This window comes from Halichoerus grypus, chromosome 10 (assembly GCF_964656455.1).
Source record: "Halichoerus grypus chromosome 10, mHalGry1.hap1.1, whole genome shotgun sequence".
Taxonomy (NCBI): Eukaryota; Metazoa; Chordata; class Mammalia; order Carnivora; family Phocidae; genus Halichoerus; species Halichoerus grypus.
The window spans coordinates 31,194,884-31,220,610 of NC_135721.1; the positions used below are offsets into that span (position 1 = coordinate 31,194,884).

At 34.9% G+C, this 25,727-nt stretch overlaps 1 protein-coding gene across 6 annotated transcripts in view; it reads right to left on the reverse strand.

The window, feature by feature from the left end:
- The window catches only part of MAP4K3 (mitogen-activated protein kinase kinase kinase kinase 3), a 181,095-nt gene that overhangs the window by 43,853 nt on the left and 111,515 nt on the right, over nucleotides 1–25,727 (reverse strand). For 4 of the 6 annotated variants that reach the window (XR_013441660.1, XM_078056216.1, XM_078056217.1 and 1 more), the window contains 10 exons: nucleotides 22,467–22,509; nucleotides 20,872–20,944; nucleotides 18,290–18,421; nucleotides 18,010–18,072; nucleotides 17,843–17,924; nucleotides 17,641–17,751; nucleotides 14,905–14,983; nucleotides 11,743–11,801; nucleotides 10,398–10,460; nucleotides 967–1,025 (listed from right to left, as the gene is read on the reverse strand). Coding sequence is in view for 5 of the 6 variants with exons in the window: in XM_078056216.1 (XP_077912342.1) it covers nucleotides 967–1,025; nucleotides 10,398–10,460; nucleotides 11,743–11,801; nucleotides 14,905–14,983; nucleotides 17,641–17,751; nucleotides 17,843–17,924; nucleotides 18,010–18,072; nucleotides 18,290–18,421; nucleotides 20,872–20,944; nucleotides 22,467–22,509 (764 nt within the window). In the remaining variant the exon portion in view is untranslated. The remainder of the gene's footprint in view (nucleotides 1–966; nucleotides 1,026–10,397; nucleotides 10,461–11,742; nucleotides 11,802–14,904; nucleotides 14,984–17,640; nucleotides 17,752–17,842; nucleotides 17,925–18,009; nucleotides 18,073–18,289; nucleotides 18,422–20,871; nucleotides 20,945–22,466; nucleotides 22,510–25,727) is intronic. The other 2 variants (XM_078056218.1, XM_078056219.1) reach the window with 1 other exon arrangement.

Genomic DNA, 25,727 nt, shown 5'->3' on the forward strand with positions numbered 1-25,727 from the left:
TTCTTGCATGAACTGATAATTCTTAAGACACTAGACATATTTTAACTACTCTCTACTTTCTGAAAAGCTCTTAACAACTAAAAAGTCAGGGTAGAGATTTCTAAACAGTGTGAATATTCCCGGCTATTTTAAGAGCCAACACACCTGGGACATGTACCAAAGCAAGTTTTATAAGGAATAAATAGGTCAACTTTAAAAATAAAAGAAGGGTGCCTGGGTGGCTCATTTGGTTAAGCGTCTGCCTTCAGCTCAGGTCATAATCCCAGGGTCCTGGGATCGAGTCCGCATCGGGCTCCCTGCTCAGTGGAGAGCCTGCCACTCCCCCTGCTTATGCTCTGTCTCTCTCTCTCTGACAAATAAATAAATAAAATCTTAAAAATAAATAAATAAATAAATAGGGCGCCTGGGTGGCTCAGTTGGTTAAGCCACTGCCTTCGGCTCAGGTCATGATCCTGGAGTCCCGGGATCGAGTCCCGCATCGGGCTCCCTGCTCGGCAGGGAGTCTGTTTCTCCCTCTGACCCTCCCCCCTCTCATGCTCTATCTCATTCTCTCTCTCAAATAAATAAATAAAATCTTTAAAAAATAAATAAATAAAAATTAAAAAAAAATAAAAGAAAAAAATCCTGAAACATATATTATCTTCAGTTGGAATGTACATTTTTTCTAATAAGTAAGGTTAGAAAAAGTAGCTTGATATAAAAAATTTAAGGTGATTGTCCCCATTATGACAATTACTGACTAAATGATTAGCAAAGTAGTGATGAAGAAAAGTTAAAAGCATATTATAAAACATATCTACCAGACTAATACAATTTACTTCTGGAAATATTAAAATATATTTTACATATTAAATATTATATATAATAAAATACACAATAAATATAAATACATAATACAGTGAGTATACTAAAATATAAAGTAACTTAATTATTCTTGAATTTAAATTTAAAAAGAACTTTACTTACTTGTTTGCACCCAAAAAGTAACTACTTTGGTGTCCTTGTGCATATTCTAGCTGTAGATCCTAATAGTATAAAATAACATATTTAGCAAAAGAGTAGTATATTACAAATCGTGATACACAAATATATATATTTTAAAAGAGAAACCCCAGACTGCAAATAAATCTGTATTGCTATATGTTCTTTAACAAAAAAAGGCATAGTAGGACTTCCAACAATAAAAGATGTCAGAAGTTTGTAGTTGTGGTTTACGTATTTATTTAAGTTCAGTATTTTTCTGGAACTTGTTTGAGTAATATGTGCAAGTTTCATTTATGGTTATTGCTTTTGTAATTAAAATTTATAAAAATCAGTTTTTAGAAAGAAAAACGCTCAAATAAGATACTTGATACCAAGCTATAATGAAGCAAAAATGATTACAGAAGAGAACAAGCAACAAAAATCTTGACCTTGTATATAAGATCTGCAATAATTATGTATATATACACATTCACATATTTCTACTATTGCTTCATGCAGATAATAATTTTTTAAAGATATAGAATAGGGTGCTCTTTTTAAGTAAATTATATAGATGAACATGCACAAGGTTGTAAATTACACTTAAAGGATTTTTAATAATTTTTTAAAGAGCTGAGTAGCAAAACTTCAAAAGAGTATTACTAAGGTAGTTCCTTAACTAAACATTTCCACTGAACGCTACAGGTTGTAAAGAGTAGAACTGAAATTTAAAGGGACTAACAATATATATCCTCAACTCAAATGTCTTCTTGAGGAAAAAAAAAAGTTTTCTAACAACCATAGAAAGTACAAAGTAAAGCTTTTCTTCCTCCCCTTCTTAAGTAACTGTATTCCAAGCATGGTTTTAACAATAAAGGGGGAATATTTAACATTTTAAATGAATTTTATTTTCATTAGAATATAGCGTACTTAAAGTGTTTTCTAATTATACAAGATATTGCCAAATGCACAATCAGGATTTAGTGCAAAAGATACCTCCTTTGAGTAGCCTTCCAAGACTGTGCAGGAAAAGGTGCAACCTTTTCCATGTCTCTACAGCATTTAATACACAGTTCTCCTCTAGCACTTAGACTACCTTTTAATTAATTAATTTACCAGTCTATAAAAATAGGAGCCAGGCTGTGAGCTCCTCAAACCAAGGGAAAATGTTAAACCCATCTTTCTTCCCTACAGCCCAGCTAGTACTTTTTAAATAAGGAATAAATAGGTCACTAACTAGGCCCTTAAAATAAATGCTTGTTCAAATGCCAATAGTTTATTTTCCTGTAAAGAGACAACTAACACTTCAGCCTCATTAAGATACACGAATTCTAGATCACAAAAATACTAAGCCTTGGAATATGAGGATTCTAAGCAATACATTGCAGTTAAGTGAAAAGCACTTTAACATTTAAGTATTCGAGCACCTGTCAAAAAGATAACTGATGAAATACAGAATCAAAATCCTGGTTCAGACAAGACTCAGTTTTTGTCTTCTTCAATATTTCTGTGCTTTCATGCATAATAAATATTCTTACCAGTGACAAAAAAGATAATACATCATAAACAAATAAGATTAGTCAACTCTCACACTGGTATCACATGAAATTCTAATGAAAAAGGATACCTGTTCTAATTCATAATAATATATCTTAATAGGATGACAGCACTATTATCATAAGACTGCCACACAATTATGCTGCACAATTTAAGTGGTCATGGCTTTGTACAGGAACCTTTAAACTTTGGCATTCAGTAAAGAGAAGGACTAAGCTCAATGAATGCACTTCTAAATTCAAGTTTGTTTTCTTCAGCTGTAGGTAACTACACCACCTCTACCATACCAGCAATCTCTTTAGCCAATAGCATCTCTTAAGTCCTTAATCAAATTTCGGCTTCTAAAATGTACATTTGTGTGGAGTGGCCATGGTTTCTGTTATATAAACACAGATTTGGCTATTGTAGGAATGGTCAGCTTATGATACATGACAACTACCAGTTTGATACAATGATTTTTAAAAAAATCAACTGAGATTAGCAGCTACTTAGGAAGGTAAGAGAGGAATCTAAAGTAACTAGTGTAGTATTTTAATAGAAAATTGAACATAGGTTCATATGCAGAATAACGTTCAGGCCAGGAAGAAGTTGTAGATATATCCAAGTCAGATGATTAAATGTGTCATGTCTCAAGCCCTACCAGGAAAGCTAAAATTAAAAGGGGCTCATTCTTTATTAATTCCTTCTCCATAAATCAAGTTATGTTTTTAGCAACCATGGAACAAAAACAATGTGCTAGGAATGTCATCGAGTACAATAATTATACTAAGTCCTTTTAGTAAGTATTGAATCTCATTTAACTCAACTATTATTTACTTAAAACCTATTATATGCCAGGAATTCAGACAGTAAATCATTCAAGGAAAAGGAGAAGAAATAAAAAGGCAAGGAAGAAAAGTAAAACTTGGGCAAAGTTAGTAGTTATTTATATATCTTCAGAACAGTCTAAGAAAGATTGATCTAAAATGCTTGTTAAAGAAGTACTTGGAAGCTATTCTGTAATAGAAAAATGCTACCAAAATGATGCTTGGAAAAGCACTCAAGATAACCCTAGATGATGGTAAAACACAGCAATCCTTCGTAAGCTAAGTAAGAATACATTTGAACATGCCCGCAGAGACATAGAAAAAATTAGTAGCACAAATGAGACATCAACTTATTAATGAATGACAATGTTTAACTACACAGTAAAGTCAAATAAGAAACAAGGACTGAAAACACACAATAGCCTTCTTGTATAGATTCAACCTGAACACTCAAGCAAAAATTGAAGGTGGTCACTCCAGCCCAATGAAAATATCTTTTTGGGTCAGAAAATCCTAACTTCAGTTTTAATGAATGCGGAAGCACAGAACAGCAGAAAAGGAAAATATATCATCAAGAAAATCTTATTACTTTTTTTTTTTTTTAAATAAACCCCTTGGGAGGTTGCAAAGTCTACACCTGATGAAAAAACAGCAGGAAGTTAATAGAACTGATATAGCAGGCTACAGAAACATAGAAGAAAAAATACTCTGGCAATACATTTTAACCAACAGAAAAGAGAACAGCACAAGAGGAGAGTTTTTACCTCATCAAAAAATGAGAAAATTATAATATGAATAAAGTCATCTTAAGATACCTTTTAATATGGTAGATAATTTATAAAGTAAAAAATAACTGAATCGTGGACAAATCAAAAAAGATTTTATTTCTTAAAAAAAGTCAGAGAAGCCCGTGAGGTCAGAACACTAACAGATGAACACTAAGCAGTATTCATGACTCTTACATGGCAAACTTGGAAAATAAGATCAGCAGGGTAGGTTTGCCATTCCAGAAAATGTCCTATCATGGTGCAGCTATGTAATGAATTCTCCTTAGAACTGTCTTATGTATTAGGTAAGAAGAGTAACCACACCACATAAACTTAATGATAAGTAATAGTTTAACAAACTTGAAATAAACAAAGTCGGCATTTACTGTTTCTTTTTCAGAATAAATTTATTTTTAGACTTTATTCAATTTTGACCTAATTAAGGGGTAATCTTAAAGTACTTTTGTTATGTTTACTGATAATGATCAATTGGGTGTATCTTTCTGATGTTTTTAGTTATAATTTAAATATGTATTCTTACTTTTTCAGGCATACTGTAAGTTTCTTTAGAGCAAAGATTATGTTACTATGTTCCTCCACAGCAATTAACATAGTGTTTTGCGTATAATTAACTTTAATATATTTTTCATTGGTATATGGGCTAAAATAGCCAGTAAAATTAGGCAAATTATAAAAAAATTGGCCATCAGTTAAACAGATGTATAATCTTTTAATCTGGAGACAGCTTCTTTTACATCAGATAAACCCATTCTATGGTTATGGGCCAAACTCTTACTATTTTTTATTTTTTAAAGATTTTATTTATTTATTTGACAGAGAGAGGCACAGCAAGAGAAGGAACACAAGCAGGGGGAGTGGGAGAGGGAGAAGCAGGCTTCCCGGGGAGCAGGGTGCCCGATGTGGGGCTCGATCCCAGGACCCTGGGATCATGACCCGAGCCAAAGGCAGACGCTTAATGACTAAGCCACCCAGGCGCCCCTCTTACTATTTTTTAAATAATACATTTTACTGAATCAACATATCCAAAGCATTATTATTCCACCATGTAATAAATATAAAAATGATTAAGGATATGTTTACATTTTTTTTTTTTTAATTGGAAGTATAGTTGACACATCTTATATTAGTTTCAGGCGTACAACATAGTGATTCAAAACCTCTATACATTATGCTGTGCTCCCCACAACTGTAGCTCCCATCTGTCACCATACAATGTTATTACAACACCACTATATTCCCTATGTTGCACTTTTATCCCTGTGACTAACTCATTCCATAACTGGAAACCTGTACCTCCCAACTCCCCTTCACCCATTTTGCCCATCTCCCACCCCTCTCTCTTTTGGCAACCACCAGCTTGTTCTCTATATTTATGGGTCTGTTTCTGTTTTTTTTTTTTTTTTTTTGGCTTGTCTGTTCATTTGCTTTGGTTTTTAGATTCCACATGGAAGTGAAATCATATGGTATTGTCTTCCCCTGATTTATTTCACTTAGCATACCTTCTAGGTCCATCCATGGTTTTGCAAATGGAAAGATCTCATCCTTTTTTTAACTGCTGAGTAATTAATATTCCTGTGTGTGTGTGTGTGTGTGTCTACCACATCTTCTTTAGCCCTTCATCTACCTATGAACACTTAAGTTTCAATGTCTTGGCTATTATAAATAATGCTGCAATAAACAGAGGGGTCCATATATCTTTTAGAATTAGTGTTTTAATTTTCTTTGGGTAAATACCCAGTAGTGTAATTACTGGATCATATTGGTATCTCTATTTTTAATTTTTCTCAGGAACCTCCATACTGTTTTCCATAGTGGCTGCACTAATTTACACCCCCACTTAGCAAGTGCACAAGGGCTCCTTTGTCCCATATCCTTGCCAACACTTTTATTTCTTGACTTTTTGATTCTAGCCATTCTGGCAGGTCTTGAGGTGATATCTCATTGTGGTTTTGATTTGCATTTACCTAATGATAAGTGATGCTGAACATCTTTCCACATGTCTGTTGGCTACCTGCTATCTTTGGAAAAATGTCTATTCAGGTCCTCTGCTAATTTTTTAACTGGATAGTTTTTTTTTTGGTGTTGTGAAGGGTTTTTTTTTTAGATATTTTGGATATTAACCCCTTACTGGATATATCATTTGCAAATATCTCCCATTCGATAGGTTACCTTTTCGTTTTGCTGATGGTTTCCTTCTGTGCAAAAGCCTTTTATTTTGGTGTAGTCCCAATAATTTATTTTTGCTTTTGTTTCCCTTGCCTTAGGAGACATATCTAGAAAACTGTTGCTAAGGCAACAGAAGAGATTACTCCCTATGTTTTCTTCTAGAAGCAAAATTCTTACTATTTAATTATTGTATCATAGTGAGGTTTTTTAACTTTGGCATCTTCTCAAAATTTGCAGACTTTTTTTTACTAACAATTTTAGAAATCAAGTTCTGTTCTCCTGGTCTCATACATTATGATTATCTAATTAAAAAAAAAATCTCTGGGGGCGCCTGGGTGGCTCAGACAGTTAAGCGTCTGCCTTTGGCTCAGGTCATGATCCCAGGGTCCTGGGATTGAGTCCCGTGTCGGGCTCCCCGCTTGACAGTGAGTCTGCTTCTCCCTCCCCCTCTGCCTGCCGCTCCCCCTGCTTGTGCTCGTGCTCTCTCTCTGTCAAATAAATAAATAAAATCTTTAAAAAAAAATCTCTGTACTGTAATAATGAAAATTGAGATGTAACAGTCTCAATTCATTTACAAGATTATAAAATGAATACCCTTAGCACTTAAAACAATAAGAAATCACTGATGATATGGGACTTTTAAGCAGCAAAGTCTTTAAAGTGGTAAATGTTTTGGGGTGCCTGGGTGGCTCAGTTGGTTAAATGTCCAGACTCTTGGTTTCAGTTCAGATCATGATCTCAAGGTCATGATCTCGAGCCCCACCCCCCCCACGGGCTGCACTCAGTGTGGAGTCTGCTTGAGATTCTCTCCCTCTCCCTCCCCTTCTGCCTCTTCCCTTGCACACCCTTGCACATGCATGTGCAGACTAATAAATAAATTAAAAATAAATAAATAAAATCTTTAAAAAAACAAAAGGGGTAAATGTTTCTTCTGGGTCCCAAAAGATTTACAGTTGTCATCTTGGTGCCAAGTGCCTACTAAGATGACAGCCAGACACTTTGGGTTCATCAGGTTTCTAGTGGCAACAAGTATTTGCAACAGTTGGAAATCCTGCTCACAGTGAAGTTTTAGGACTGATGAAATTAGACAATTGAAATAGCTATGGACACTTCACACCCATTAGGATAGCTGTTGTTACACACACACACACACAGACACCCCCGAAAATAACAAGTGTTGACGAGGATGTGGAGAAATTGGAGCCTTTGTGCGCTGCTGGTGGGAATTGTAAAATGACACAGCTGCTATGGAAAGTGGCATGGCATTTCCCTCAGAAATTAAATGTAGAATTACCACATGATGCAGCAATTCTCCTTTTTATATGCCCCAAAGAGCTAAAAGTAGAATCTCGATAGATATTGCACACCCATGTTCATAGCAGCACTATTCACAACAGTCAAAAGGTGGAAGCAATCCAACTGTCCACTGATAGATGAATTAACCAACAAAATGTGGTACAGACGCGCACACATACATACACACACACAGAAACATCATTCAGCCTTAAAAAGGCAATTCTGACACATGCTACAACATGGATGAATCTTTAAAGATGTGACATGATGCTAAGTGAAGGGAGCCAGTCACAAAAGGACAAATGTTGTACGATTCCACTTATATAAAGTCTGTCAAAAAGACAGAAAATAGAATGGTGGTTGCCAGGCGCTGGAAGGAAGGTGGGAAGGGAGTTATTGTTTAATGGGTAATGAGCTGCAGTGTGGGAAGATGGATAGTGGTGATGGTTGCACAACAATATGAATGAACTTAATGCTGCTGGACCATACACTTAAAAATGGTTCCAATGGTAATTTCTGTGTTATATGTATATTTTACCACAATAAAAAAATAACTATGGAACATATATATGTTGAGTAAAAAGAGAGATCATGAGTGCAGGGTCAGTATTCATGGGAAAAAACCTGATGACATGGGGTAGAGGTAACATGGACAATGGTTTAGGTTTGAATTCCTGAGCCAGGCTGCCCCAATCAAACCCCACCTCGGCCATTATTTAGCTGGGTGGTAAGACCAATTTCAACTTCTTTATACCTTAAATCCCCTCATCTGTAAAACAAGGATTTTAAGTTAATACATTTGAAGTGTTTAGAATGCCTTGTGTTTAAAAACTCGTAGATAAATGTTAGCTTTTATTATCATCAGAAGTGAACTTTTAAAGGTTGATTTTATAAACTGTAGAATCTGACAAATATGTCGTTCATCCCTCTTCTGCCAGAACTATCTAACAAGTTAACTATCCCTAAAGCCCTCCGTCCTAAGAAACTCCTGGTGACTTGCGGATAGGGGCAGTTCTAGGGAACAGAGCCAAGGTAACTTATTCAGATTACTAGGTTAGTTCCAGAAACAAGGGGCACAGAAAAGAATAACTGTAATTCTAAAGACTATGTTTCTGGGTTTGTTGTTGTTGTCTTTTCTAGACAATATTAATAAGTCAATTTAAACTTTTGTTTCTGTGGTTTTTTATTTCCACAACAAATTTCACTAACTGTCATTCTAGCCTACATATGTGTAATTCTGAAAAAATCTTTAATCCGAAAATCACTGACTGTTTTCTTCAGACATTTCATCTTTCTTGCCCCTTTGGACAGTTAATTCTCAATCCTTACACTTTCTGGTCCTCTCTGGACCATCTGATGCATCCTTCTTTCTTTTGTAACAGTCCATGTACTGACTCTTCCAGCTTTTCAACTGCTTCTTCCCCCTCTCCCAGGTTGGTTCTACCTTTGACTGCAAAACACAGGGATCACCCCTCGTGGTAACCAGTTTTCTGCATTCCTTCCTCCTTCAGCCCTAATTAGCGAACACACACAATCTCATGGTTTCATCTATCCTTTCTTCTTTGATGACTTCAATCTTCCTCTTCTGAGCTAATTCCGTAATTCCAGTAGTAGTATGACCATTTGATAATTTCAGCTCTTTATCTGCCTTCTCTCAAAACTGTGGTCCATGCCAATGATCATTCCCATAGCAATTCCCACGAAACACTGGAGACATCCGCCCTTGTCTTCCTGAAGAATCTACAATGGTTCCTACACTACAATGAAATCAGTCTTAGTCCCTTCCAGAAGCCAGATAAAGCCACATTAACCCAAAAGCTTTTCTCCTCTGATTTCCATAGCACCTATTTCATATATTAGCATCTTGTCATTAACAGTCACCACCTGTTGGCAATCCACTATATATTTTGCTGTATGGCTGAAAGTTTCTATGTCCGAGTATTTTTTGCCCATCAAGACAGCAACTTCCTCCAAGAGGAATTAGGCGTAAATAGTCTCTTCCATGTTCTACAAATATTACAGGGCATAGATTTAAAGAATTTATATAATGACTTCAACCAACCAGAATTGAAAGAAGTATGTTATTAAGGCAGAGAGAAAGGAAAGAGCAGGAAAATTCCAATGAAAAGGCAAAAAAGTACAATCTAGGAGTAAATCTGGAAGCAACCTGGAGTCCTGGCTAGCTACAGAGAAAAAACCATTTTATAGCAACTATTAAAAGTACTATTTATTTAATATTTACCAGGGTTAATTTTCCTCTTTTTTTACCTAATGGTAACACAGCCTTAATATCTATAACTTCAGGGAGGTTTTAAAATCCAAATTTCGGCCTGAGAAAACTGGATATTACCTAATGCTACAGTTAAAATTTCATCTGAGACTCATTTCATTATTAGGGATAAGTTATTTCTTAAAATTATATATGCATACATTTATATGTAATATATAAAAGTAGTTTAATATATATGAATGTATATGTATATGTATATATATATGGTTTCTAGTTCATTAAAATAAGTCACATTAAAACTGAACATTTTTATAGGAAAATGTAATTTAAAAATACATTTGAGAAAATTAAGTACTTTTCATAAAAAATTATAATAAAAAATTAAAAATTTCTTGAGTAGATATATCTATTTAACTTGTTTTAGAAAAAAATGGCTACAATCAATATATAGAGGCTTGCTAAATGGCAGGAACTTATAAAACAATGCTTAAACTGGTTCATTAAAATTGGACAAAATATTTGATCAAAAAAAACCCAAAAACAATTAAGACTAAACAATGCTGACAAAGAAAATCAGAAGATGAGAAATACCAGATTAGATCTTGCAGTGTAGTATATTTCTTCTGAACTGTCCAAAAAACCATCACTGTCGGGCTGTTTAGCAGAGACCAAGAAACCCAAGTTATTTACACTTAGACTCAAAGCCACAAATTCACAAAGGGAAACTGTCACAAGTGAGGTAAGTCCTGCTAACATAATTTTATTAAGGCAAATGCCAAGTCAAATCGTATTAAGGAGCTTCTAAAATAGCAATAATGCAACAACTTTGCTCTGTGATGCAGTTATTAAATTAGCACAGAATTTAAATACATGCAATGCCAGCTTAAAATGAGCACAAACTCCAACTGCCTTAACAAAATACTATTAGCATTTATAAACATCATGACTAGACTACTTTTTGTTCTTAACCTTCTCCATCCTCTATGTAAATGTTGGGCTTAAGTATTTTAATATAATCATTTTAAGAATTTTTATTTAACACTCCTTTCCTCCATACTGGTATACTGAATTAGAATAACTCCATAATTTAAAGGCTAAAGATTCACTTTGTATGTATGCCTTTAGTCAAGTGGGATAAAATAAGCATTAAATTTAAGAAGAAAGTTCCCATTTCAATCCTTAGTCCTTATTAACAGTTACTTTCTTCTCATTACTGAATAGAAAAGAAAAAAGTGAAACATATAATCTGGAGCTGCAGGAAACTAATTTCATTAAGATTAATTTTGTTTTTTAAGTCTTATTTTTTTATTCTTCCATAGAATATTATCATCTCAAATACTTGCAAAACATGTTGCTTCTAAAAATATATTATCATATATCTGGAAAGGCATATATAAAACATTAAAAAGAATCATGAAAAGAACATTCATATAGTTATTAGCAAAGCCTTAAATGAATGACAGATTTGATCTAGTATGTATGCCTAGTCTCTCCTGAGTTTTAGTCCAAACAGATTTGACTCTATCCTGATGTTTAGAAAACTGGCTTACACTCTTAAAAGGCTGCCCATAAATTCAGTGAGATGTGCTTTTATTGGTCCAACATTCTAATTTAAAATGGTGGCATTTGTCCCAATAAATGCATATACAAAAAGCCCCTCAAAAGCTGAGAAACAAAAATGGAGACAAAAAAAAAAAGGCCAGCATTAAAAACATGTAATCAGAGAATGGTAAAACTAGTTTCTCCTAATTTTGAGAATATTCAATCTCAGCAACACAGATTTATTTTTTTTATAAATTTCAGAATTACTTACCTTTTTATTTCCCCAAATGCTTTTGAAAATATCAATAACTAGATTTTTTGTCAGTACCAATATCACAAAGACTAATTAAAATATTTATATTCAGTGTTAACATTCCAAGACTACACTACTTACAAGTTCATGATGTGGTTCTGTTTCCTTCCTTAAGGGTGGATCAAATTTTACTTGGCCAACTAAAAAAAGAAGTAAAGCCATGATCTGTTTCTATGTTCTTAATGATGTAATAATTTTAAGTTACTCTATGACAAAACATTTAATTTTATCATCTACCATGATTTTATCATCTACCATCTACCATACAGTGATTACAACCCAAAGATGTAGATGAAAAATCTGTTGGCTGAAAAAAGACCAAAAAAGTCTAGGTAGGATATTAAAGCTTAATCTGTTAATCCTAGACCTCTTCCATAGTAAAAAAAAAAAAAAAAAGATGATTAGCAAAATTACAGTCAGGATCTAACTTGCTACTTCACTGTGACCCAGCATTAACTAGAGGTAATCTTAACTCAGGATTTAGGAGGGTAAACAGCAAATGAGGCAGAGTATGTTTGGAAGCCGGCCTTTAAGATGGCCTCTAATGATTCCTGCCCTCCTGGTGTTTATAAATGTGTGTAGTCCCTTCCCACATCACCACGGTTGGTCTATGTGACCAAATGAATATGGCAGAGTGATGGCCTATCACTTCCAAGATAAGGCTTCTTCAATAGTGGATTCCTCATACCTGTCCACACATGATCATACATCAAGGACCATAAGGTAACTTCAAGTAAGGTATTAAAATTAATATATATATTTCACCTTGATAGAGGCCTAGTGAACAGCTCTCACCTAGATTTGTCATCAACTAGGAAAATTAAATCTGTAATAAAGTTACATAAGGATAGTTTGTGCATCTATCTGCCTTGTGTTATTGTCACATGTGAAGAGGCCTGTTTCCCCCCGCATGTATTTCTTAAAGCAAGTTTTTGCTTATCATATTTAACTGAAGGCAGAAAGGATTCCCTAAAGGGAAAGAATAACACCTTCTCTGCAAATGTGTCCATTTTCACATGTATGTTGCCTACACACCATTTAGTTTAATAAGAGAAAACCTTGGCTGCATGGAGAGATACCATGTAACTGTGAACATAAAACATTGTCAACAGGAACAAATATACACAATTATTAAACTAATTTTTCCAAAGCCTGTCTTTATTGTCAACAGCATTATTAACTATTCTATCACATCTCACATAAAATCATAAAATATTCTAAGAAAGCAGATATTAGAACTTGTGTAAGTTTTAAAAGCCTCAAATATCAAACTCGTAAATTATTAAAAGTTGTGATTGCTACCTCAACACAATAGAAGGATATGACACCGTTCTTACTGGCAGATGGGGGAAAAGGAAAGAGGTCCATCATACTTTACCTGCTCCCACCAAATGGAGGGCATATCAGAATCTCAGAAAAACTGGGATACAGCATCTAGTTTCATATAGCATATATAGGCATACGCAGTTAGAAGCTGAGAATCACTAATATAAATTTGTAAAGAATGATTCAGAAAGAACTGCACTTTGCAATAAAGAGCCTGATAATATAATTTTTTTAAAGAACTGGGTAACAAGAGAAAAGTACTTTAAATTAGATTTCCAATAGTACTGAACATAAAAAGTTTTCTAAATCAACAACAAAGATATCGCTGATCACCATTTGTATTATTAAAGAAATGATAGAAACATCTTGTAATTGTTTTTTGTATATTAAAAAATAGGAAATGTTTATATATAGGTTATATAAACTATGTAAGTATAGTTTTATATATATACTAAGGTTGTCATTTTCAGAAAAATATGTTTGGAGGAAAATTAGCAAATTTAAATCATCTGGCTTCAGATGGAGCTTTAAAAGGTTATCTTATATATGGTCACACAACCAACTGCTGGCAAACAAAGTACCAAATCCCAGTCCTGGGCTTTTCGTACAATGCACGGTGCTTTCTTTCAAGAGTTTCTTTCTTTTAAGTGCACTTTCAATTAGCCCAGCACAAAGCTTTTCTAAGAACTTAATACACAGTGTATGGTCCAGCCAAAGTTTCAAAGGAAAATCTCAAAGAACCTGCAGTGTAAAATCCACAAGGTGTGATGAGGTGGTTTCTGAAACAGAGCAGTGTTGGTGAAAGACCACTGGGCTGGAAGTTGAGAGATCCAAGGCTTGTTATTAACATGCTGTATGACTTTATCCCACAGGCAAATCTCTGCATCTCTGCATTTCTTTTATTTTTTTTTCTATTAAATGGTGACAGTGTCTGCCACTACTTATTTAGCTTTTCAGACAAAGAGATGGTTTCATCTTAATTAAAGTATGAAATGTACTGTTATTATCATTACTAACCTAGCCAAAAATTGGGGAGAGTTTCTTTACAGTAGTTATCTTACCATGTTACCTAATTTCACTAAAGTCATTTTGGATATCAGGTCCCTCAGGATAATCTTTAACCCACAGAAAACTGTTACCAGAAGCCTCACTGCACTGAATTAGCGTTCTAAGTCATAGAGAATTAATGCTTCCAAGAAGAAAAAAGTTTAGGCACTACTACTGCAGATTCCTGCTGGCAGAGTTTATCACTGATGAGTTGACAGTACCAGATTCCATATGAATGAATGGTCTGTCTCAGTGGGCCCATAACGCAGCTGTCCATGAGAAATACCTGGAGGGTTCTTTTAAAAGACAGATTCCTGGGCTGACCCAAATCCCCAGTGAATCAGGATCTATGGAAAAGTGGGGCTGGAAACCCACTTTTAAAGGTGCTCAGGTCACTCAGATGCTAAGCCAGTTTGCAGATCTCTACACCTCTCCTTGCCATTCAAAGTGTGGCCCTGACACCATAAACATCTACGTAACTTGGGAGATTGTGAGAAGTGAAGAACCTCAAGTCCCGCCGCGGGTCCACTGAATTGGAAACTGCACTTTAACAACCTCTCTAGGTGAGTTATACACACCTACGAGTTTAGGAAGCACTGCCTCAATTACTTCTGTCCTGCCTGGTTGAGGAATTTTATTCCTCCTCCCAAACAATGACAACATAAATACATCCCCTCTCTTGCCACAGAAAATTCCCCGGGAATAAGGTAAAGAAAATTCTTACTGCCTTAATTAAACTCTACCTTTAAAAAGATTTACTAAGAAAGACTATTTGGAAGAAAATGAAAACAAAAATAATTTTAACTAAATTACAACTTGAAATCTTATTTCTCATTGTTAAATTATGAAGTGTGTCTAGTATATACTTACAGTTTATCTCCGAGCGTGTCTTTTCTTCTCTTACATTTCTACTTGTTGAGTGAATTCTATGTGGTACAGCAACAAGGGGCTAGGAAAGACCAAAATCAACGATATGTGGCATTTGATGAATCAAGTCACAGTCTGGTCCACAAAATTACTCAAATGTGAAAGAGATACTCTATTTTATACAAAAATGGCACAAAATATAATGAATCTGTGAATATTTTTTTCAAAAAGAGGCAACTACAAACTGGGAGCTTCTAAGATTATGGATATATTTTATCCACAGCAGGTTCCCAATAAATGTTCTCTGAGTTGAATATATATAAATATATAAAACTGAGTGTTTCAATAATTCAACAGCTGTTCAAAAGCTGCAGCTTTCCTTGTTTCACAAGAGAATATTTTAATTAAAAAAATCGCAAGTTCTTTTATCAAAAAGAATGAGATAAATAAAATAAAATGACGCTAAAGGTATTCATGATTTGTGGGCCTTTTACTTAGTAAACATAATTTTCCCCCCTTTATGTATTTTCTTGTAGGACTAGTGCTCTATTTTCTTTCCTTTCACTGTATTAAACTCACTCTGTGTAACGCCACACTCAGAAACATTCGGGGGTGGGGAAGAGGAGGAGTGGTGATGCGTTCTTACTGCTACATCACGGACATTCCTTCAACCATCCGGGGAGTACAAGGGGCCCTATCTGTAAAGCCTCTGCAGCTCCATTCCATACACTCTAAGGTCTCACCTTAAGAGGTGATGCCAGCATCTATTTCATGTACCAAATAGGTTTTTTTCTGTGTGTGAAACGCTTCCCTTGAAGTCATTACCTTTGAAGGAGATACACTCTTAGGCATGGGTCTCGTGGAAAATGTAATTCATAAACACTGGAGCTCAAATGATCAGATTTGAAAGGCAGATCAAGAACAGGACCCAAGTTAACTATTCTTAGTACAGGCACATCTCAGGAAATAAAGCCATATGAATCTACAAGACCCCAATTACTGAAATACTGACAGTAGTAAAATAGTAGCATAAGTCATTTCAAAAATGAAGTATTTAAACTTCACACGTACACAGTGATTTGTAGTTTACAAAGTGCTTTCATACACCTGAGCTCATTTTGTCCTCAAAATAAATTTATGAACCTAGTACTATTCTTGATTTTATAGATAAGAACACTGAGACTCAAAATTAGGGTGCTCAGCTAATTAGATGCAGAGCTGGGGAACCCTGTACTTCTGATCACAATATATAGTAGCAAAAATAGGTATCATGTCAGGTTAGTCACAGAGACTGCTATCATCAGTGAACATGAATAAAACCTATGATTGCCTATGAGAACAGTTTTACTTTCCCAGCTTAAATGGTATAACTATAAAATTATTAAATCTTAGAATGCTGCACATAGTAAATGGGTTAACATGTAGGAGAAGAAACTTATATCAAGTAAATAATCTGTGGAAGTTTTTTTTGTAATCAAATGAAACACATTCATTCTCACTGGTTCTAATATTTTAAGTAACAGTGCACTAGGTAAACATTTGTTTTACTATTTTTTCACTTCCTTATACATTTAAAACTGACAGTAAGAGAATTTTTAATGTTTTGACAAAAATTTTTTAAAGTCACAGAACAACTGTGGTTTTCCCCGCTGATGATTAAGATCACTTTGCAGGGTGTCCCAGCTTACAGGGGCATTTCTACAGTCCTGCGCCACCATGCAAATTCAGGACTGCCTGTACGGTGAATGACGGGAGAAGAGTTTATAAAACCTAAGTTTTTAAAAAGCAAAATTAAGCAAAACAACAAAAATAATTTTTCCCTATTATAAGGTCAATAATACTTCACGTTCCTTAAGTTGTTTTCAAACTCTTTTACAGACCTTGAACAAAAAGGCAGATAGCTGATTTAATTACAGCTGTGTAATGATGGCAAGCTAGAACAATGGTGAATTAATAGAAAGGTTCTCTCTGACTTAAGAGGATATGCAACCATCTTTCTGACCACTGAGAGCTATCATTCCCTCAATATCATCAATAAAATTTATACCACTTTAAGTGCCTTACATAAAGCCAGTCAGGGTCAACGCTATCCACGTCAGTTACAGACCCAATAACAAAATTCTGCCATGTCACATTTACTAAGCTTATGTTAGGTGCCACAATTACTAGCTTAGCTAGGAATGTTAAATATGCCAACAGAAGGGAGGCTTCCTTTGATATCAATGCTTCCATCATATTAATTATTCTCTAACAACTACGCTGGCTCATTTTTAAACATTTCCATAGTGGATAATTAGGGTTTTAGTCACTAACAAAAGCAATCCTATACTTTCTACTAAACACTAATAATTCATGAGGTACTGTACAAGGATTTTTTTAAAGAGGAAAACCGAACAGAAATTTTGAGTATATTCTAACATCTGGTTTAAGTGCTTCCCATTTGTGTTCTCTCTTTTATAGTGGACGATCTATTTGGCAACTTCATCTCAAGTGACTACTCTGAAAGAACTACAGTAATTTCACTGAGTGGATTAGATGATTGTGTCTTTGCCATTTTAAGAGGCCAGTAAGAAAAATCCTGCACATGACTTCCCTAAGAGAGACCAAGTCAAAGAGTTAATTATTCCCTTAAGAGATTTTTATTTAAACTAGACCCAGAACTTCAAAAAACTGATTCTGAGATGCACATACCTATATACATATGTGTTAAATATACTAGCTGGTAAAAACAATTCCTACCTCAGGATCATCATCATCAAAATCATGGTAAGTGGAATGATCTGGATTATTCACTTTATCCAACAGTTCAATTGCCAAAGACCGTGTCAAAGGTTGTGTGACAAACGGGTGCTATATAAACAATACAGAACACTCATTAGAAACCTGATTGGATGGCATTTTATTTTTTGAAAAAAGACATATTTCAGGGCAAAAATAATACCTGTAGTAACTTCTCAGCAGTAGGTCTTTTTTTTGGATTTTTGGTAAGTGCCATTTTCACAAAATGATGAAAACTATTTGACCTAAGAAATTTTGAAAATTAGATTTTTAAATTTTAATTCTTTTTTTTACTCATGATTATAAAGTAAATAACAGAAAAATACTTACCACTTCATTTTATCCTTTAGTTTAGGAGGCTGAAAATTACTTTTTGTCATTAGAAACAATGCTCTGAAAAATCAACAACAAATCATTACACAGCATTTTAAAGATTTCATATTTTAATATATAATATAAATAACTCTGTTACTATTAAGTAATTCTATTACTACTAATAAGGTAGAGCAAGACTAAGAATATTATTTGTTCATGATGTAATAAATACTGGGCAGGGGGAAGGGATTACCCTTAATTTAAGCATAGAGTTCTCCAATTATGACACACTGACCTCATTGGGTGTAAGTCAAACATAGGCGGCTGAAGCTCAGCGAGTTCTATGGCAGTGATTCCTACTGCCCAGAGATCACAGAGCTGATTGTATCCCCCTTTCCTCTCAACGGCTGCAACTTCTGGAGCCATCCTGAAAGAAATATTCCAGGAAAAAAACAAAAACAAAACAAAAAAACAACTTCTATTTATTGTATTTTCTTTCATATTCCCACCAGAGGCACTTGGAACTATATCTAAGTTGAGGCCTATCTAGGCCCTGATATCTGAAAAATATGTAGTATTTCAAAGATCTCTTCCAAGATCTTGACTTTGTAAGATTCTCCATCCCAAGACCCTACTGGTGACTCCTTGGCTCCTTTGCCATACTTACTATAAAGGTTTATAGAACTTTGTAATTATAATATAGCAACATATCCCACAGTTGTCCATACTCCATCATTTCCTCTGTACAATTCTGCAGAATTTTACAGAGAAATAACATCTTGCAACAAATGATCTATAATTTTTAGCTCTACCTGCTTATACCAATAAACTGCAATCTGGCCTCTGTTTTCATGTGACCAAAACTATTTATTGGGGCATCAATAATCTTCATTTAGTATTTAACTCATATTTACTATAAAGTTAATTGGCAGTTTTTCAGTTTTATTATAATGGTGGAAGTTATAAAAATGAGTGTTTGCTTTTTAAAACTGTTTTGACCCAAACTTAGGTTTTTTTTTTTTTTAACTTTCCTATATAGTCTTATTCTAATTATTCTCTATGAATTTGTATTTGACTGATTTAAATGATTATACTAATTTTCAAATATAAAAATTTTAAATCCTAAACAACAGTTTTAAAAATAACCAACCCTTACATATCAAAAGAATGATTTAAATAAGTAGCTTTACAAATTCACACTTGTCTTCCTAGTATGATTTCAGGCAAGTCAAGTAAGTCAGTCAAGTTAAACACACACAACACACCAACCCTCTAACTTTCAAGATGCTTGTTCTTAAAATATTTCTAATCTTAAAATACTCCTTAAAAATATTCAAATTATTCTAAGAAAAGTAATTTTAAAGTTTGTCAGTTATTACTTTACTGATGGCTAGATTCCAGCTTGCTGGTGGAAATGCACTAGCAGAGAATCAAAGTGCATAAAGCTGATATGCCTGGCTTGCCATGTTAGGTGATGTTTTTCCATTTCTCTATAAAAAGATGAGTGAAAGTATCCAGCTAGTGTACTTCTACTTCTGCCAGTTAGGCTGTATGCTTACCACTGTCAACTGAGTTCATCTCTGAGCCCGTTTATTCATTATGTTACATATCTTACTTTATAATACTATAAATAATATTTAAATGTTATGAAAAAACTGATCTTGTTATGAAGTTAAAAGAGTTATGAAAATTAAAGTGAATTCTTCCAAAAACCTTGTTAAAGACAAGTTTCTAAAGACAAAACCAAAAAACCTGGCAAATTAGGTAAGAATATGACAACTGTAAAAGACCAGGAAGGCTATAGACTGTATAATTCCATTTGTATGACATTCAGGGAAAACGCAAAACCGTAGAGACAGAAATCAGACTGGGTGTTGACAGAGGGTAGGGATGAGGGAACAGAATTTACTAAAAGGGGACAAAAGAACACTTCCTTGGGTGCTGGAAACCCATCTTTTATATTGATTATGGTGGTATTTCTCACTACCACAGCATACAAGTTTCTCAACCTTGGGAGAACTGCACACCTAATAAGGCTAAATTTATACGTCATACGTCTGACTTTAAAAAAAAGTTCACATGCTTTGTACGTCCAAGTTCTCACTGCACTTTACAGAAACACAACCCCGAAATATAGCTGAGGCATTGTGGGTATAGTTTATATTATTAAGACAGAACTCTAATTAGTGAGCCAGTCAAAGAAAAGGTCTTGGTCCTAAGGCAAAGAAAAGAAAAAAGTACACTCATATGCCTTAAATTAAAATAAAATGTTTAAGGTACACATGTATTAATTTTGAGTTTGCCATTGAACAGACATTTTTTATTAACTGAGTAACTGCCAACCTAGTCACTTTGGACAAGAGATTCCATTCTGTTCTACATCCCTAGAGTTCATGTAGGAAAGACATGGTACTAGAAAGACAGATGAAGTATGAGAATGTTCCCAAAATTTACTTTGCCTAATTCACAATTTCACATGCTCCCAAGATAGTTCCTACTTTCTTATAAGAGGAGTAACATTAGCTTTTAATCTCTGAAGCTGAGCTGGAGATCAGTTATCGACAAACATTTACTAAGTATGTGTAAAAACCATGCTGGACCCCAGAGAATCAATGAGAGTTCCTTTATATCGAGGTTCTCAAAAGCCATTATCCACCTTTTACAGCCTTTTTCACTTAATGAAAATAAACATGATAAAATATTCTTTGGCTGTGTAATCCATCCACAAGTGTACATCCTAAATTGCTTAAGCTACTGATTATCTTCTTAATCTGTTTTAGTCCTAAAAATTTTGACCAGTCTCTTTTTTTCAATAAATGCTATATTCAGTAATGATAGAAAAACAAAAAGTTAAATTGTCAATTAAAATACAATTACCAATATGGTGTACCAATGAAAGACTTCCGTTTGGCAATTGTAGCTGTAATCTGTGCAGATACTCCAAAATCAGCTATTAAAAAAATAAGAAACATTTAGAAAAGAAAGCTGAGGGAAAGTAAAATTTACAGTAACATGAGAAGAAACTTTTAATAATTCTTTTCATTAAACCAATTTCACACAAATGAGATATTCTTAAACATCACATTAAAATTTTTAACTTTTATGGGTTAGCACTAAAATATCACAAAGTAGTCAGTATGTATCACAGCCAAATAGATTCCTATATATCCCTGCATGAATCAAATGACAACAAAAGTCAAGATCAAATGATTTTGGTGAGAAAGAGACAGCTGAGAAAATTTAAGCTGCCAGACTTAATAATATTATAATTTCAAATTCCCAGGACTTGAAATTCAAGGAATATCACTGGAAGGGACCATAAGTTATAATATATTCCATTCACTTCCTGCCACACTCATGATGACTGACGTCAAACAAACTAATAATCTACTGGCCAGTCTACCCTAGCTTGAAAAGACATCCAAACAGAATATTCTACAAAATCTCACCTCAGCAATACATTCTAATACCAACACCAATCACTACCAGAAAATCTGTTTTTACGTAGGATTTGTTGCTATTCTTTACGTATGTTGAGTTCTAAATATTTTCTAGTTTTTAATGGTCATTTCTAAGTCCTTATCAACCAAGATATATATAGGATGTCTGCCAGGAAGGGACACAGTATTAACACAAAATATTAAACTGCTGACAGAAACTGTTAGCCATCAATAGTTAGATAAATGCTTTTTTCATCTTTAGAGGTGGTTTGGAAAAATTTTATTACATGTTAATTTTCAGATACATACTTTTAAATCCGATTAGTCGTAGTGTAGGCTATAGTTCAAAATAAGTTTTATTTGTGCTTTTACAAATGTTTTTTGAATTCTGATTTATCTTATAGTAATATGTAATTCAAAATAACTTTATTTATTAAAAACTTCACTTAACACCTAACAGCCATGATTTTATTTATAAAAACTACTATACTATATATGTTTCCAGTCTTAAACTTTCAAACTTATTGAGGGTTTAAATTCTATTTCAGTCATAACCAAAAGTTACAAAATAAAAGGTACAGTTTGAAAGAAAGCAACATCCAGCATCGATATTACATTCTTATATAAGTAATACTGTATTTTATTTTAAAAGCTAATGTAAAGGATGTAGGATTGCTGGTATAATTGATTTTTTGGCTTTTGTTTGTTTACCTTGTTTTTTGGTTATAAGGTAATTTTGTACAGATTATTCTTCCTAAAAGTCACATCCCTCAGGTTACAGGTAAAAGAATCTCTAAAGAATTATTATTTTATTGTATCTTTACAACAACTCTGTCATATGTGAAGGGCAGACTTTATCCCCATTTAAGAGAAGAGGAACCAGATACAGAGAGGTTATATATGCCCCACAATGAGATTTTCACCTAAAAATACAGAAATGCTGAGGGAAAACCTAGCCCTAACAGAGGAAAATATAAACTTACTATGTTCTGGAATAAATTTGCACAAATGACAAAATTTTAATTTACTTACCCAATTTTACATGACCATTATCCGTTAACAGAATGTTAGCTCCCTTCAAAGTGAGAACATTTTAAAGTAAGAAATATTTTTTTCAGACGGCACATATAATAGATCAAATATACATGCTTAAAATAATCACAAATGGCAGCCTTAGACCTAGAAATACTTAAAATTTAAAGTATCCCCAATCAAAGTGTTACATCATTATATTCACAGGAAAACTTATCAAGCACATTTTAGGCAATTTGACTATTCTTATAAAATATCCACCCTGCAAAAGGCTGCTATTAACACAATATGAATGTTATTATAAAAATGATGTATTATTTTTCATCTAAATGTTATTTTCTTACTGATCAAACACTGTGACTGCACTAAAATGTGACCTTATATTGGCATTTTCAATTCCTTGTATTACATTTTAAACTTGTTATTTCCTGTTCAAAAAACCCGCAAATTTCCCTTTCTAGGAATTGATCATTGATGAAAACGGTGCTGGTGTGTAAGACTGAACCTTGCTGCTTAGTACATGGGGCTGTCTATCTTAACACGTCTGCCCGCAGTTTAGGCCCGTTCAGAACATAAACAACTAGCCATGGGCCAACCAAATTAAAATGTCACCTGTTTGCATGACTGAGAGATAACAGAAAATATAGATTGGTTTCTACCCTGGTTTCTGGCACAGCCCTCTGGAAACCCTGGTAATTTTGTAAGTGACAAGAGCACTACGAGCACCTTTTGTTCTAATATATGATCTCAGACCCTGGTTCTTAACACAGCGCTCTTGAAACACTTGTAATTTTGGGGGTGACAAGAGTATCTTCTGTTCTAATGAAGCAACTCTGGGTGGGCTCCTGCACAGCTCCTGGATGAGGGATGGTCACCGGAAAGACCAAGCCATGATTGGAAGCTTGGAATTTTCGGCCCTGCCCCACATTCTCTTGAGAAGGGAGAAGAGCTGAAAATGGAGTTAATGACTGATCATGCCTAAAGAGGAAGCCTCCATAAAATCTCAGTAGTATGGGGTGTGGAGAGCTTCCAGACGGGTAGAGTTTCCAGGAGAAGGTCGTGTCTGGAGAAGGCAAGGAAGCTCCACACCCCTTCCCACATACCTTGCCCTATGCATCTCTCCCATCTGGATGTTCATCTCTCTTATCAAATCCTTTAATAAACTGGTAAATGTAAATAATTCCCTGAGTTCCCCCAAGGAAGGGGGTTCAATTAATTAATTCTGATCTATACAGCCAGTTGCTCAGAAGCACAGCTGATAACCTGGGCTTGGAACCTATTAACTGGGGTGTATGTGTGTGTGTGGTGGGGGAAGGGACAGTCCTGTGGGACTGAGCCTGTATCTGTGGGATCTGATGATATCTCCAGGAAACAGTCTCAGAATTGAGTTAAATGGCAGGACACCCAGTTGGTGTCACAGAGAACTGCTTGTTGTGGGGGAAACTCCACACATTTGGTGACCACAAGTGTCAGAAGTGAAGTGTTCTGTGTGAGTAAGTAAAGGAGACTCAGGAAAGAAGCACACAGTAGGGAAGAACTGGGCTTTTCCCTACACAGAGAGGAAAAAACTCAGTTTTTTCCCATTACAAAAATGACCCAGTAACATTTTAGCCACCCCTACTTCCTGACCTGAGCCCAAAGTAACCACTTCAATAAGCTCAAAGCTTTTGGAAGAGGTAGAAATACTGTCTCCCAAGATGTATAGACTTTTTAAATTTTATTTTTTGCCTTTTCTATAACTTTTAAATGAGCAAGCAAAAGTAAGCAGGCTCTTTAATCAAAGGTGTCATCAATCATGTAATTATACGCTTAAAGGAAAAATACTAGGAAACCCCTTTCCACTCAAAAAAGAGGAAGCCATAATATAAGACTGCACCCCCTGATATTACTGCAGCACTATGGAATAATGGGAGAAACGAGAAAAAGGAGGGACAAGGGACTACAGCAGGGATTTTTTTTTTTTTTAGGAGGGAGGAGGGGGGAGGAGCAGAGAGAGAGAATCTTAAGCAGGCTCCATGCTCAGAGCGGAGCCTGATATGGGGCTCAATCTCACAACCCTGAGATCATGACCTGAGCCAAAATCAGGAGTTAGACGCTTAATTAACTGACTGATACAGCAAGGATTTTAACTTGATCTAGGCCCCAGCTATCCAGATGTCTGCCATAATGCTCCGTTTGGTCTTTCCCCAGCTCCAGGTTAATTTTCCTAAATTATAGTTTATATCACATCACGTGCATCTATGGCCTTTAATGCTTCCTTCCTTCCATTCCTCTCTCCCTGAGCAACCAAGTGCTATTTTAAGCTTTAGGGTTATAGTAATAAATATAGTAATAAATAAGAATAAGCTCCAGCTCTCATGAAGTTTACATTGAATAGGAGAGAAAGAAAATCTAAAAATGAATACACACACACACACACACATGAATGAATGGACACAACAAATTATTCAAAGTCAGTGAGAGATAAGTACTTTAAAGACAGTGATATCTGAGCAGAGATCTGGATGAAGTGAGGGTGCAGAGCCATGCCAAAATCTGGGAGAAAAACATGCCAGGAAGAGGGCACAGCAAATACAAAGCCCTTGGTGCCAGAATGAGTTCTACATATTCCAAAAACATCAAGTTTAGTGTGGCTGGAACAGAATGAGTAAAATGGAGAGGAGTGTGACGTGAGGTCAGAGAGAAAAGCAGGGGTCAGATCACGGATAACCTTATAGGCCATGGTAAGGAAACACCTGGATTTTACACTGAGTATGGTAGGAAGCCAAGGTGGTTCATAAACAGAAGAGTGATAAGCTCTGATTTAAAAAGATCACTCTGGTTGCAAGGTGGAGAAGTGACGACAGAAACACTCAAATAGAAACACTCAAGAACAGAGCAGTTAGAAGGCTGCTACAGAAGTGCAGGTGAGATGGAATAAACTGGTGGCTTAGACCAGGGTAGAAATAATGGTGATGGGCAGAATCTCCCCAGTTAGGGTCAAACTCTGAAGTTTGGCACACAACTCTTTGTGTAATGGAGCTAAGCCCATTTCCTGTTACTCTCATACCTTCTCTTCTCTTCAGTAATACGGTGCAGCTTCTATCCTCCCTAAAATGCTGCCACACTTTCTGATGTCTGTATCTTTGCTTACGTTGTTCCCTCTGCTTGGAAGGCACTCCACCATCTACTTCTGACAAAAATCTATCAGTCTTTCCAGATCATCAAAGTGCTGATGACACAGAACCTTTCTTGATTTACTTATGTTATGATCTCTTCTCC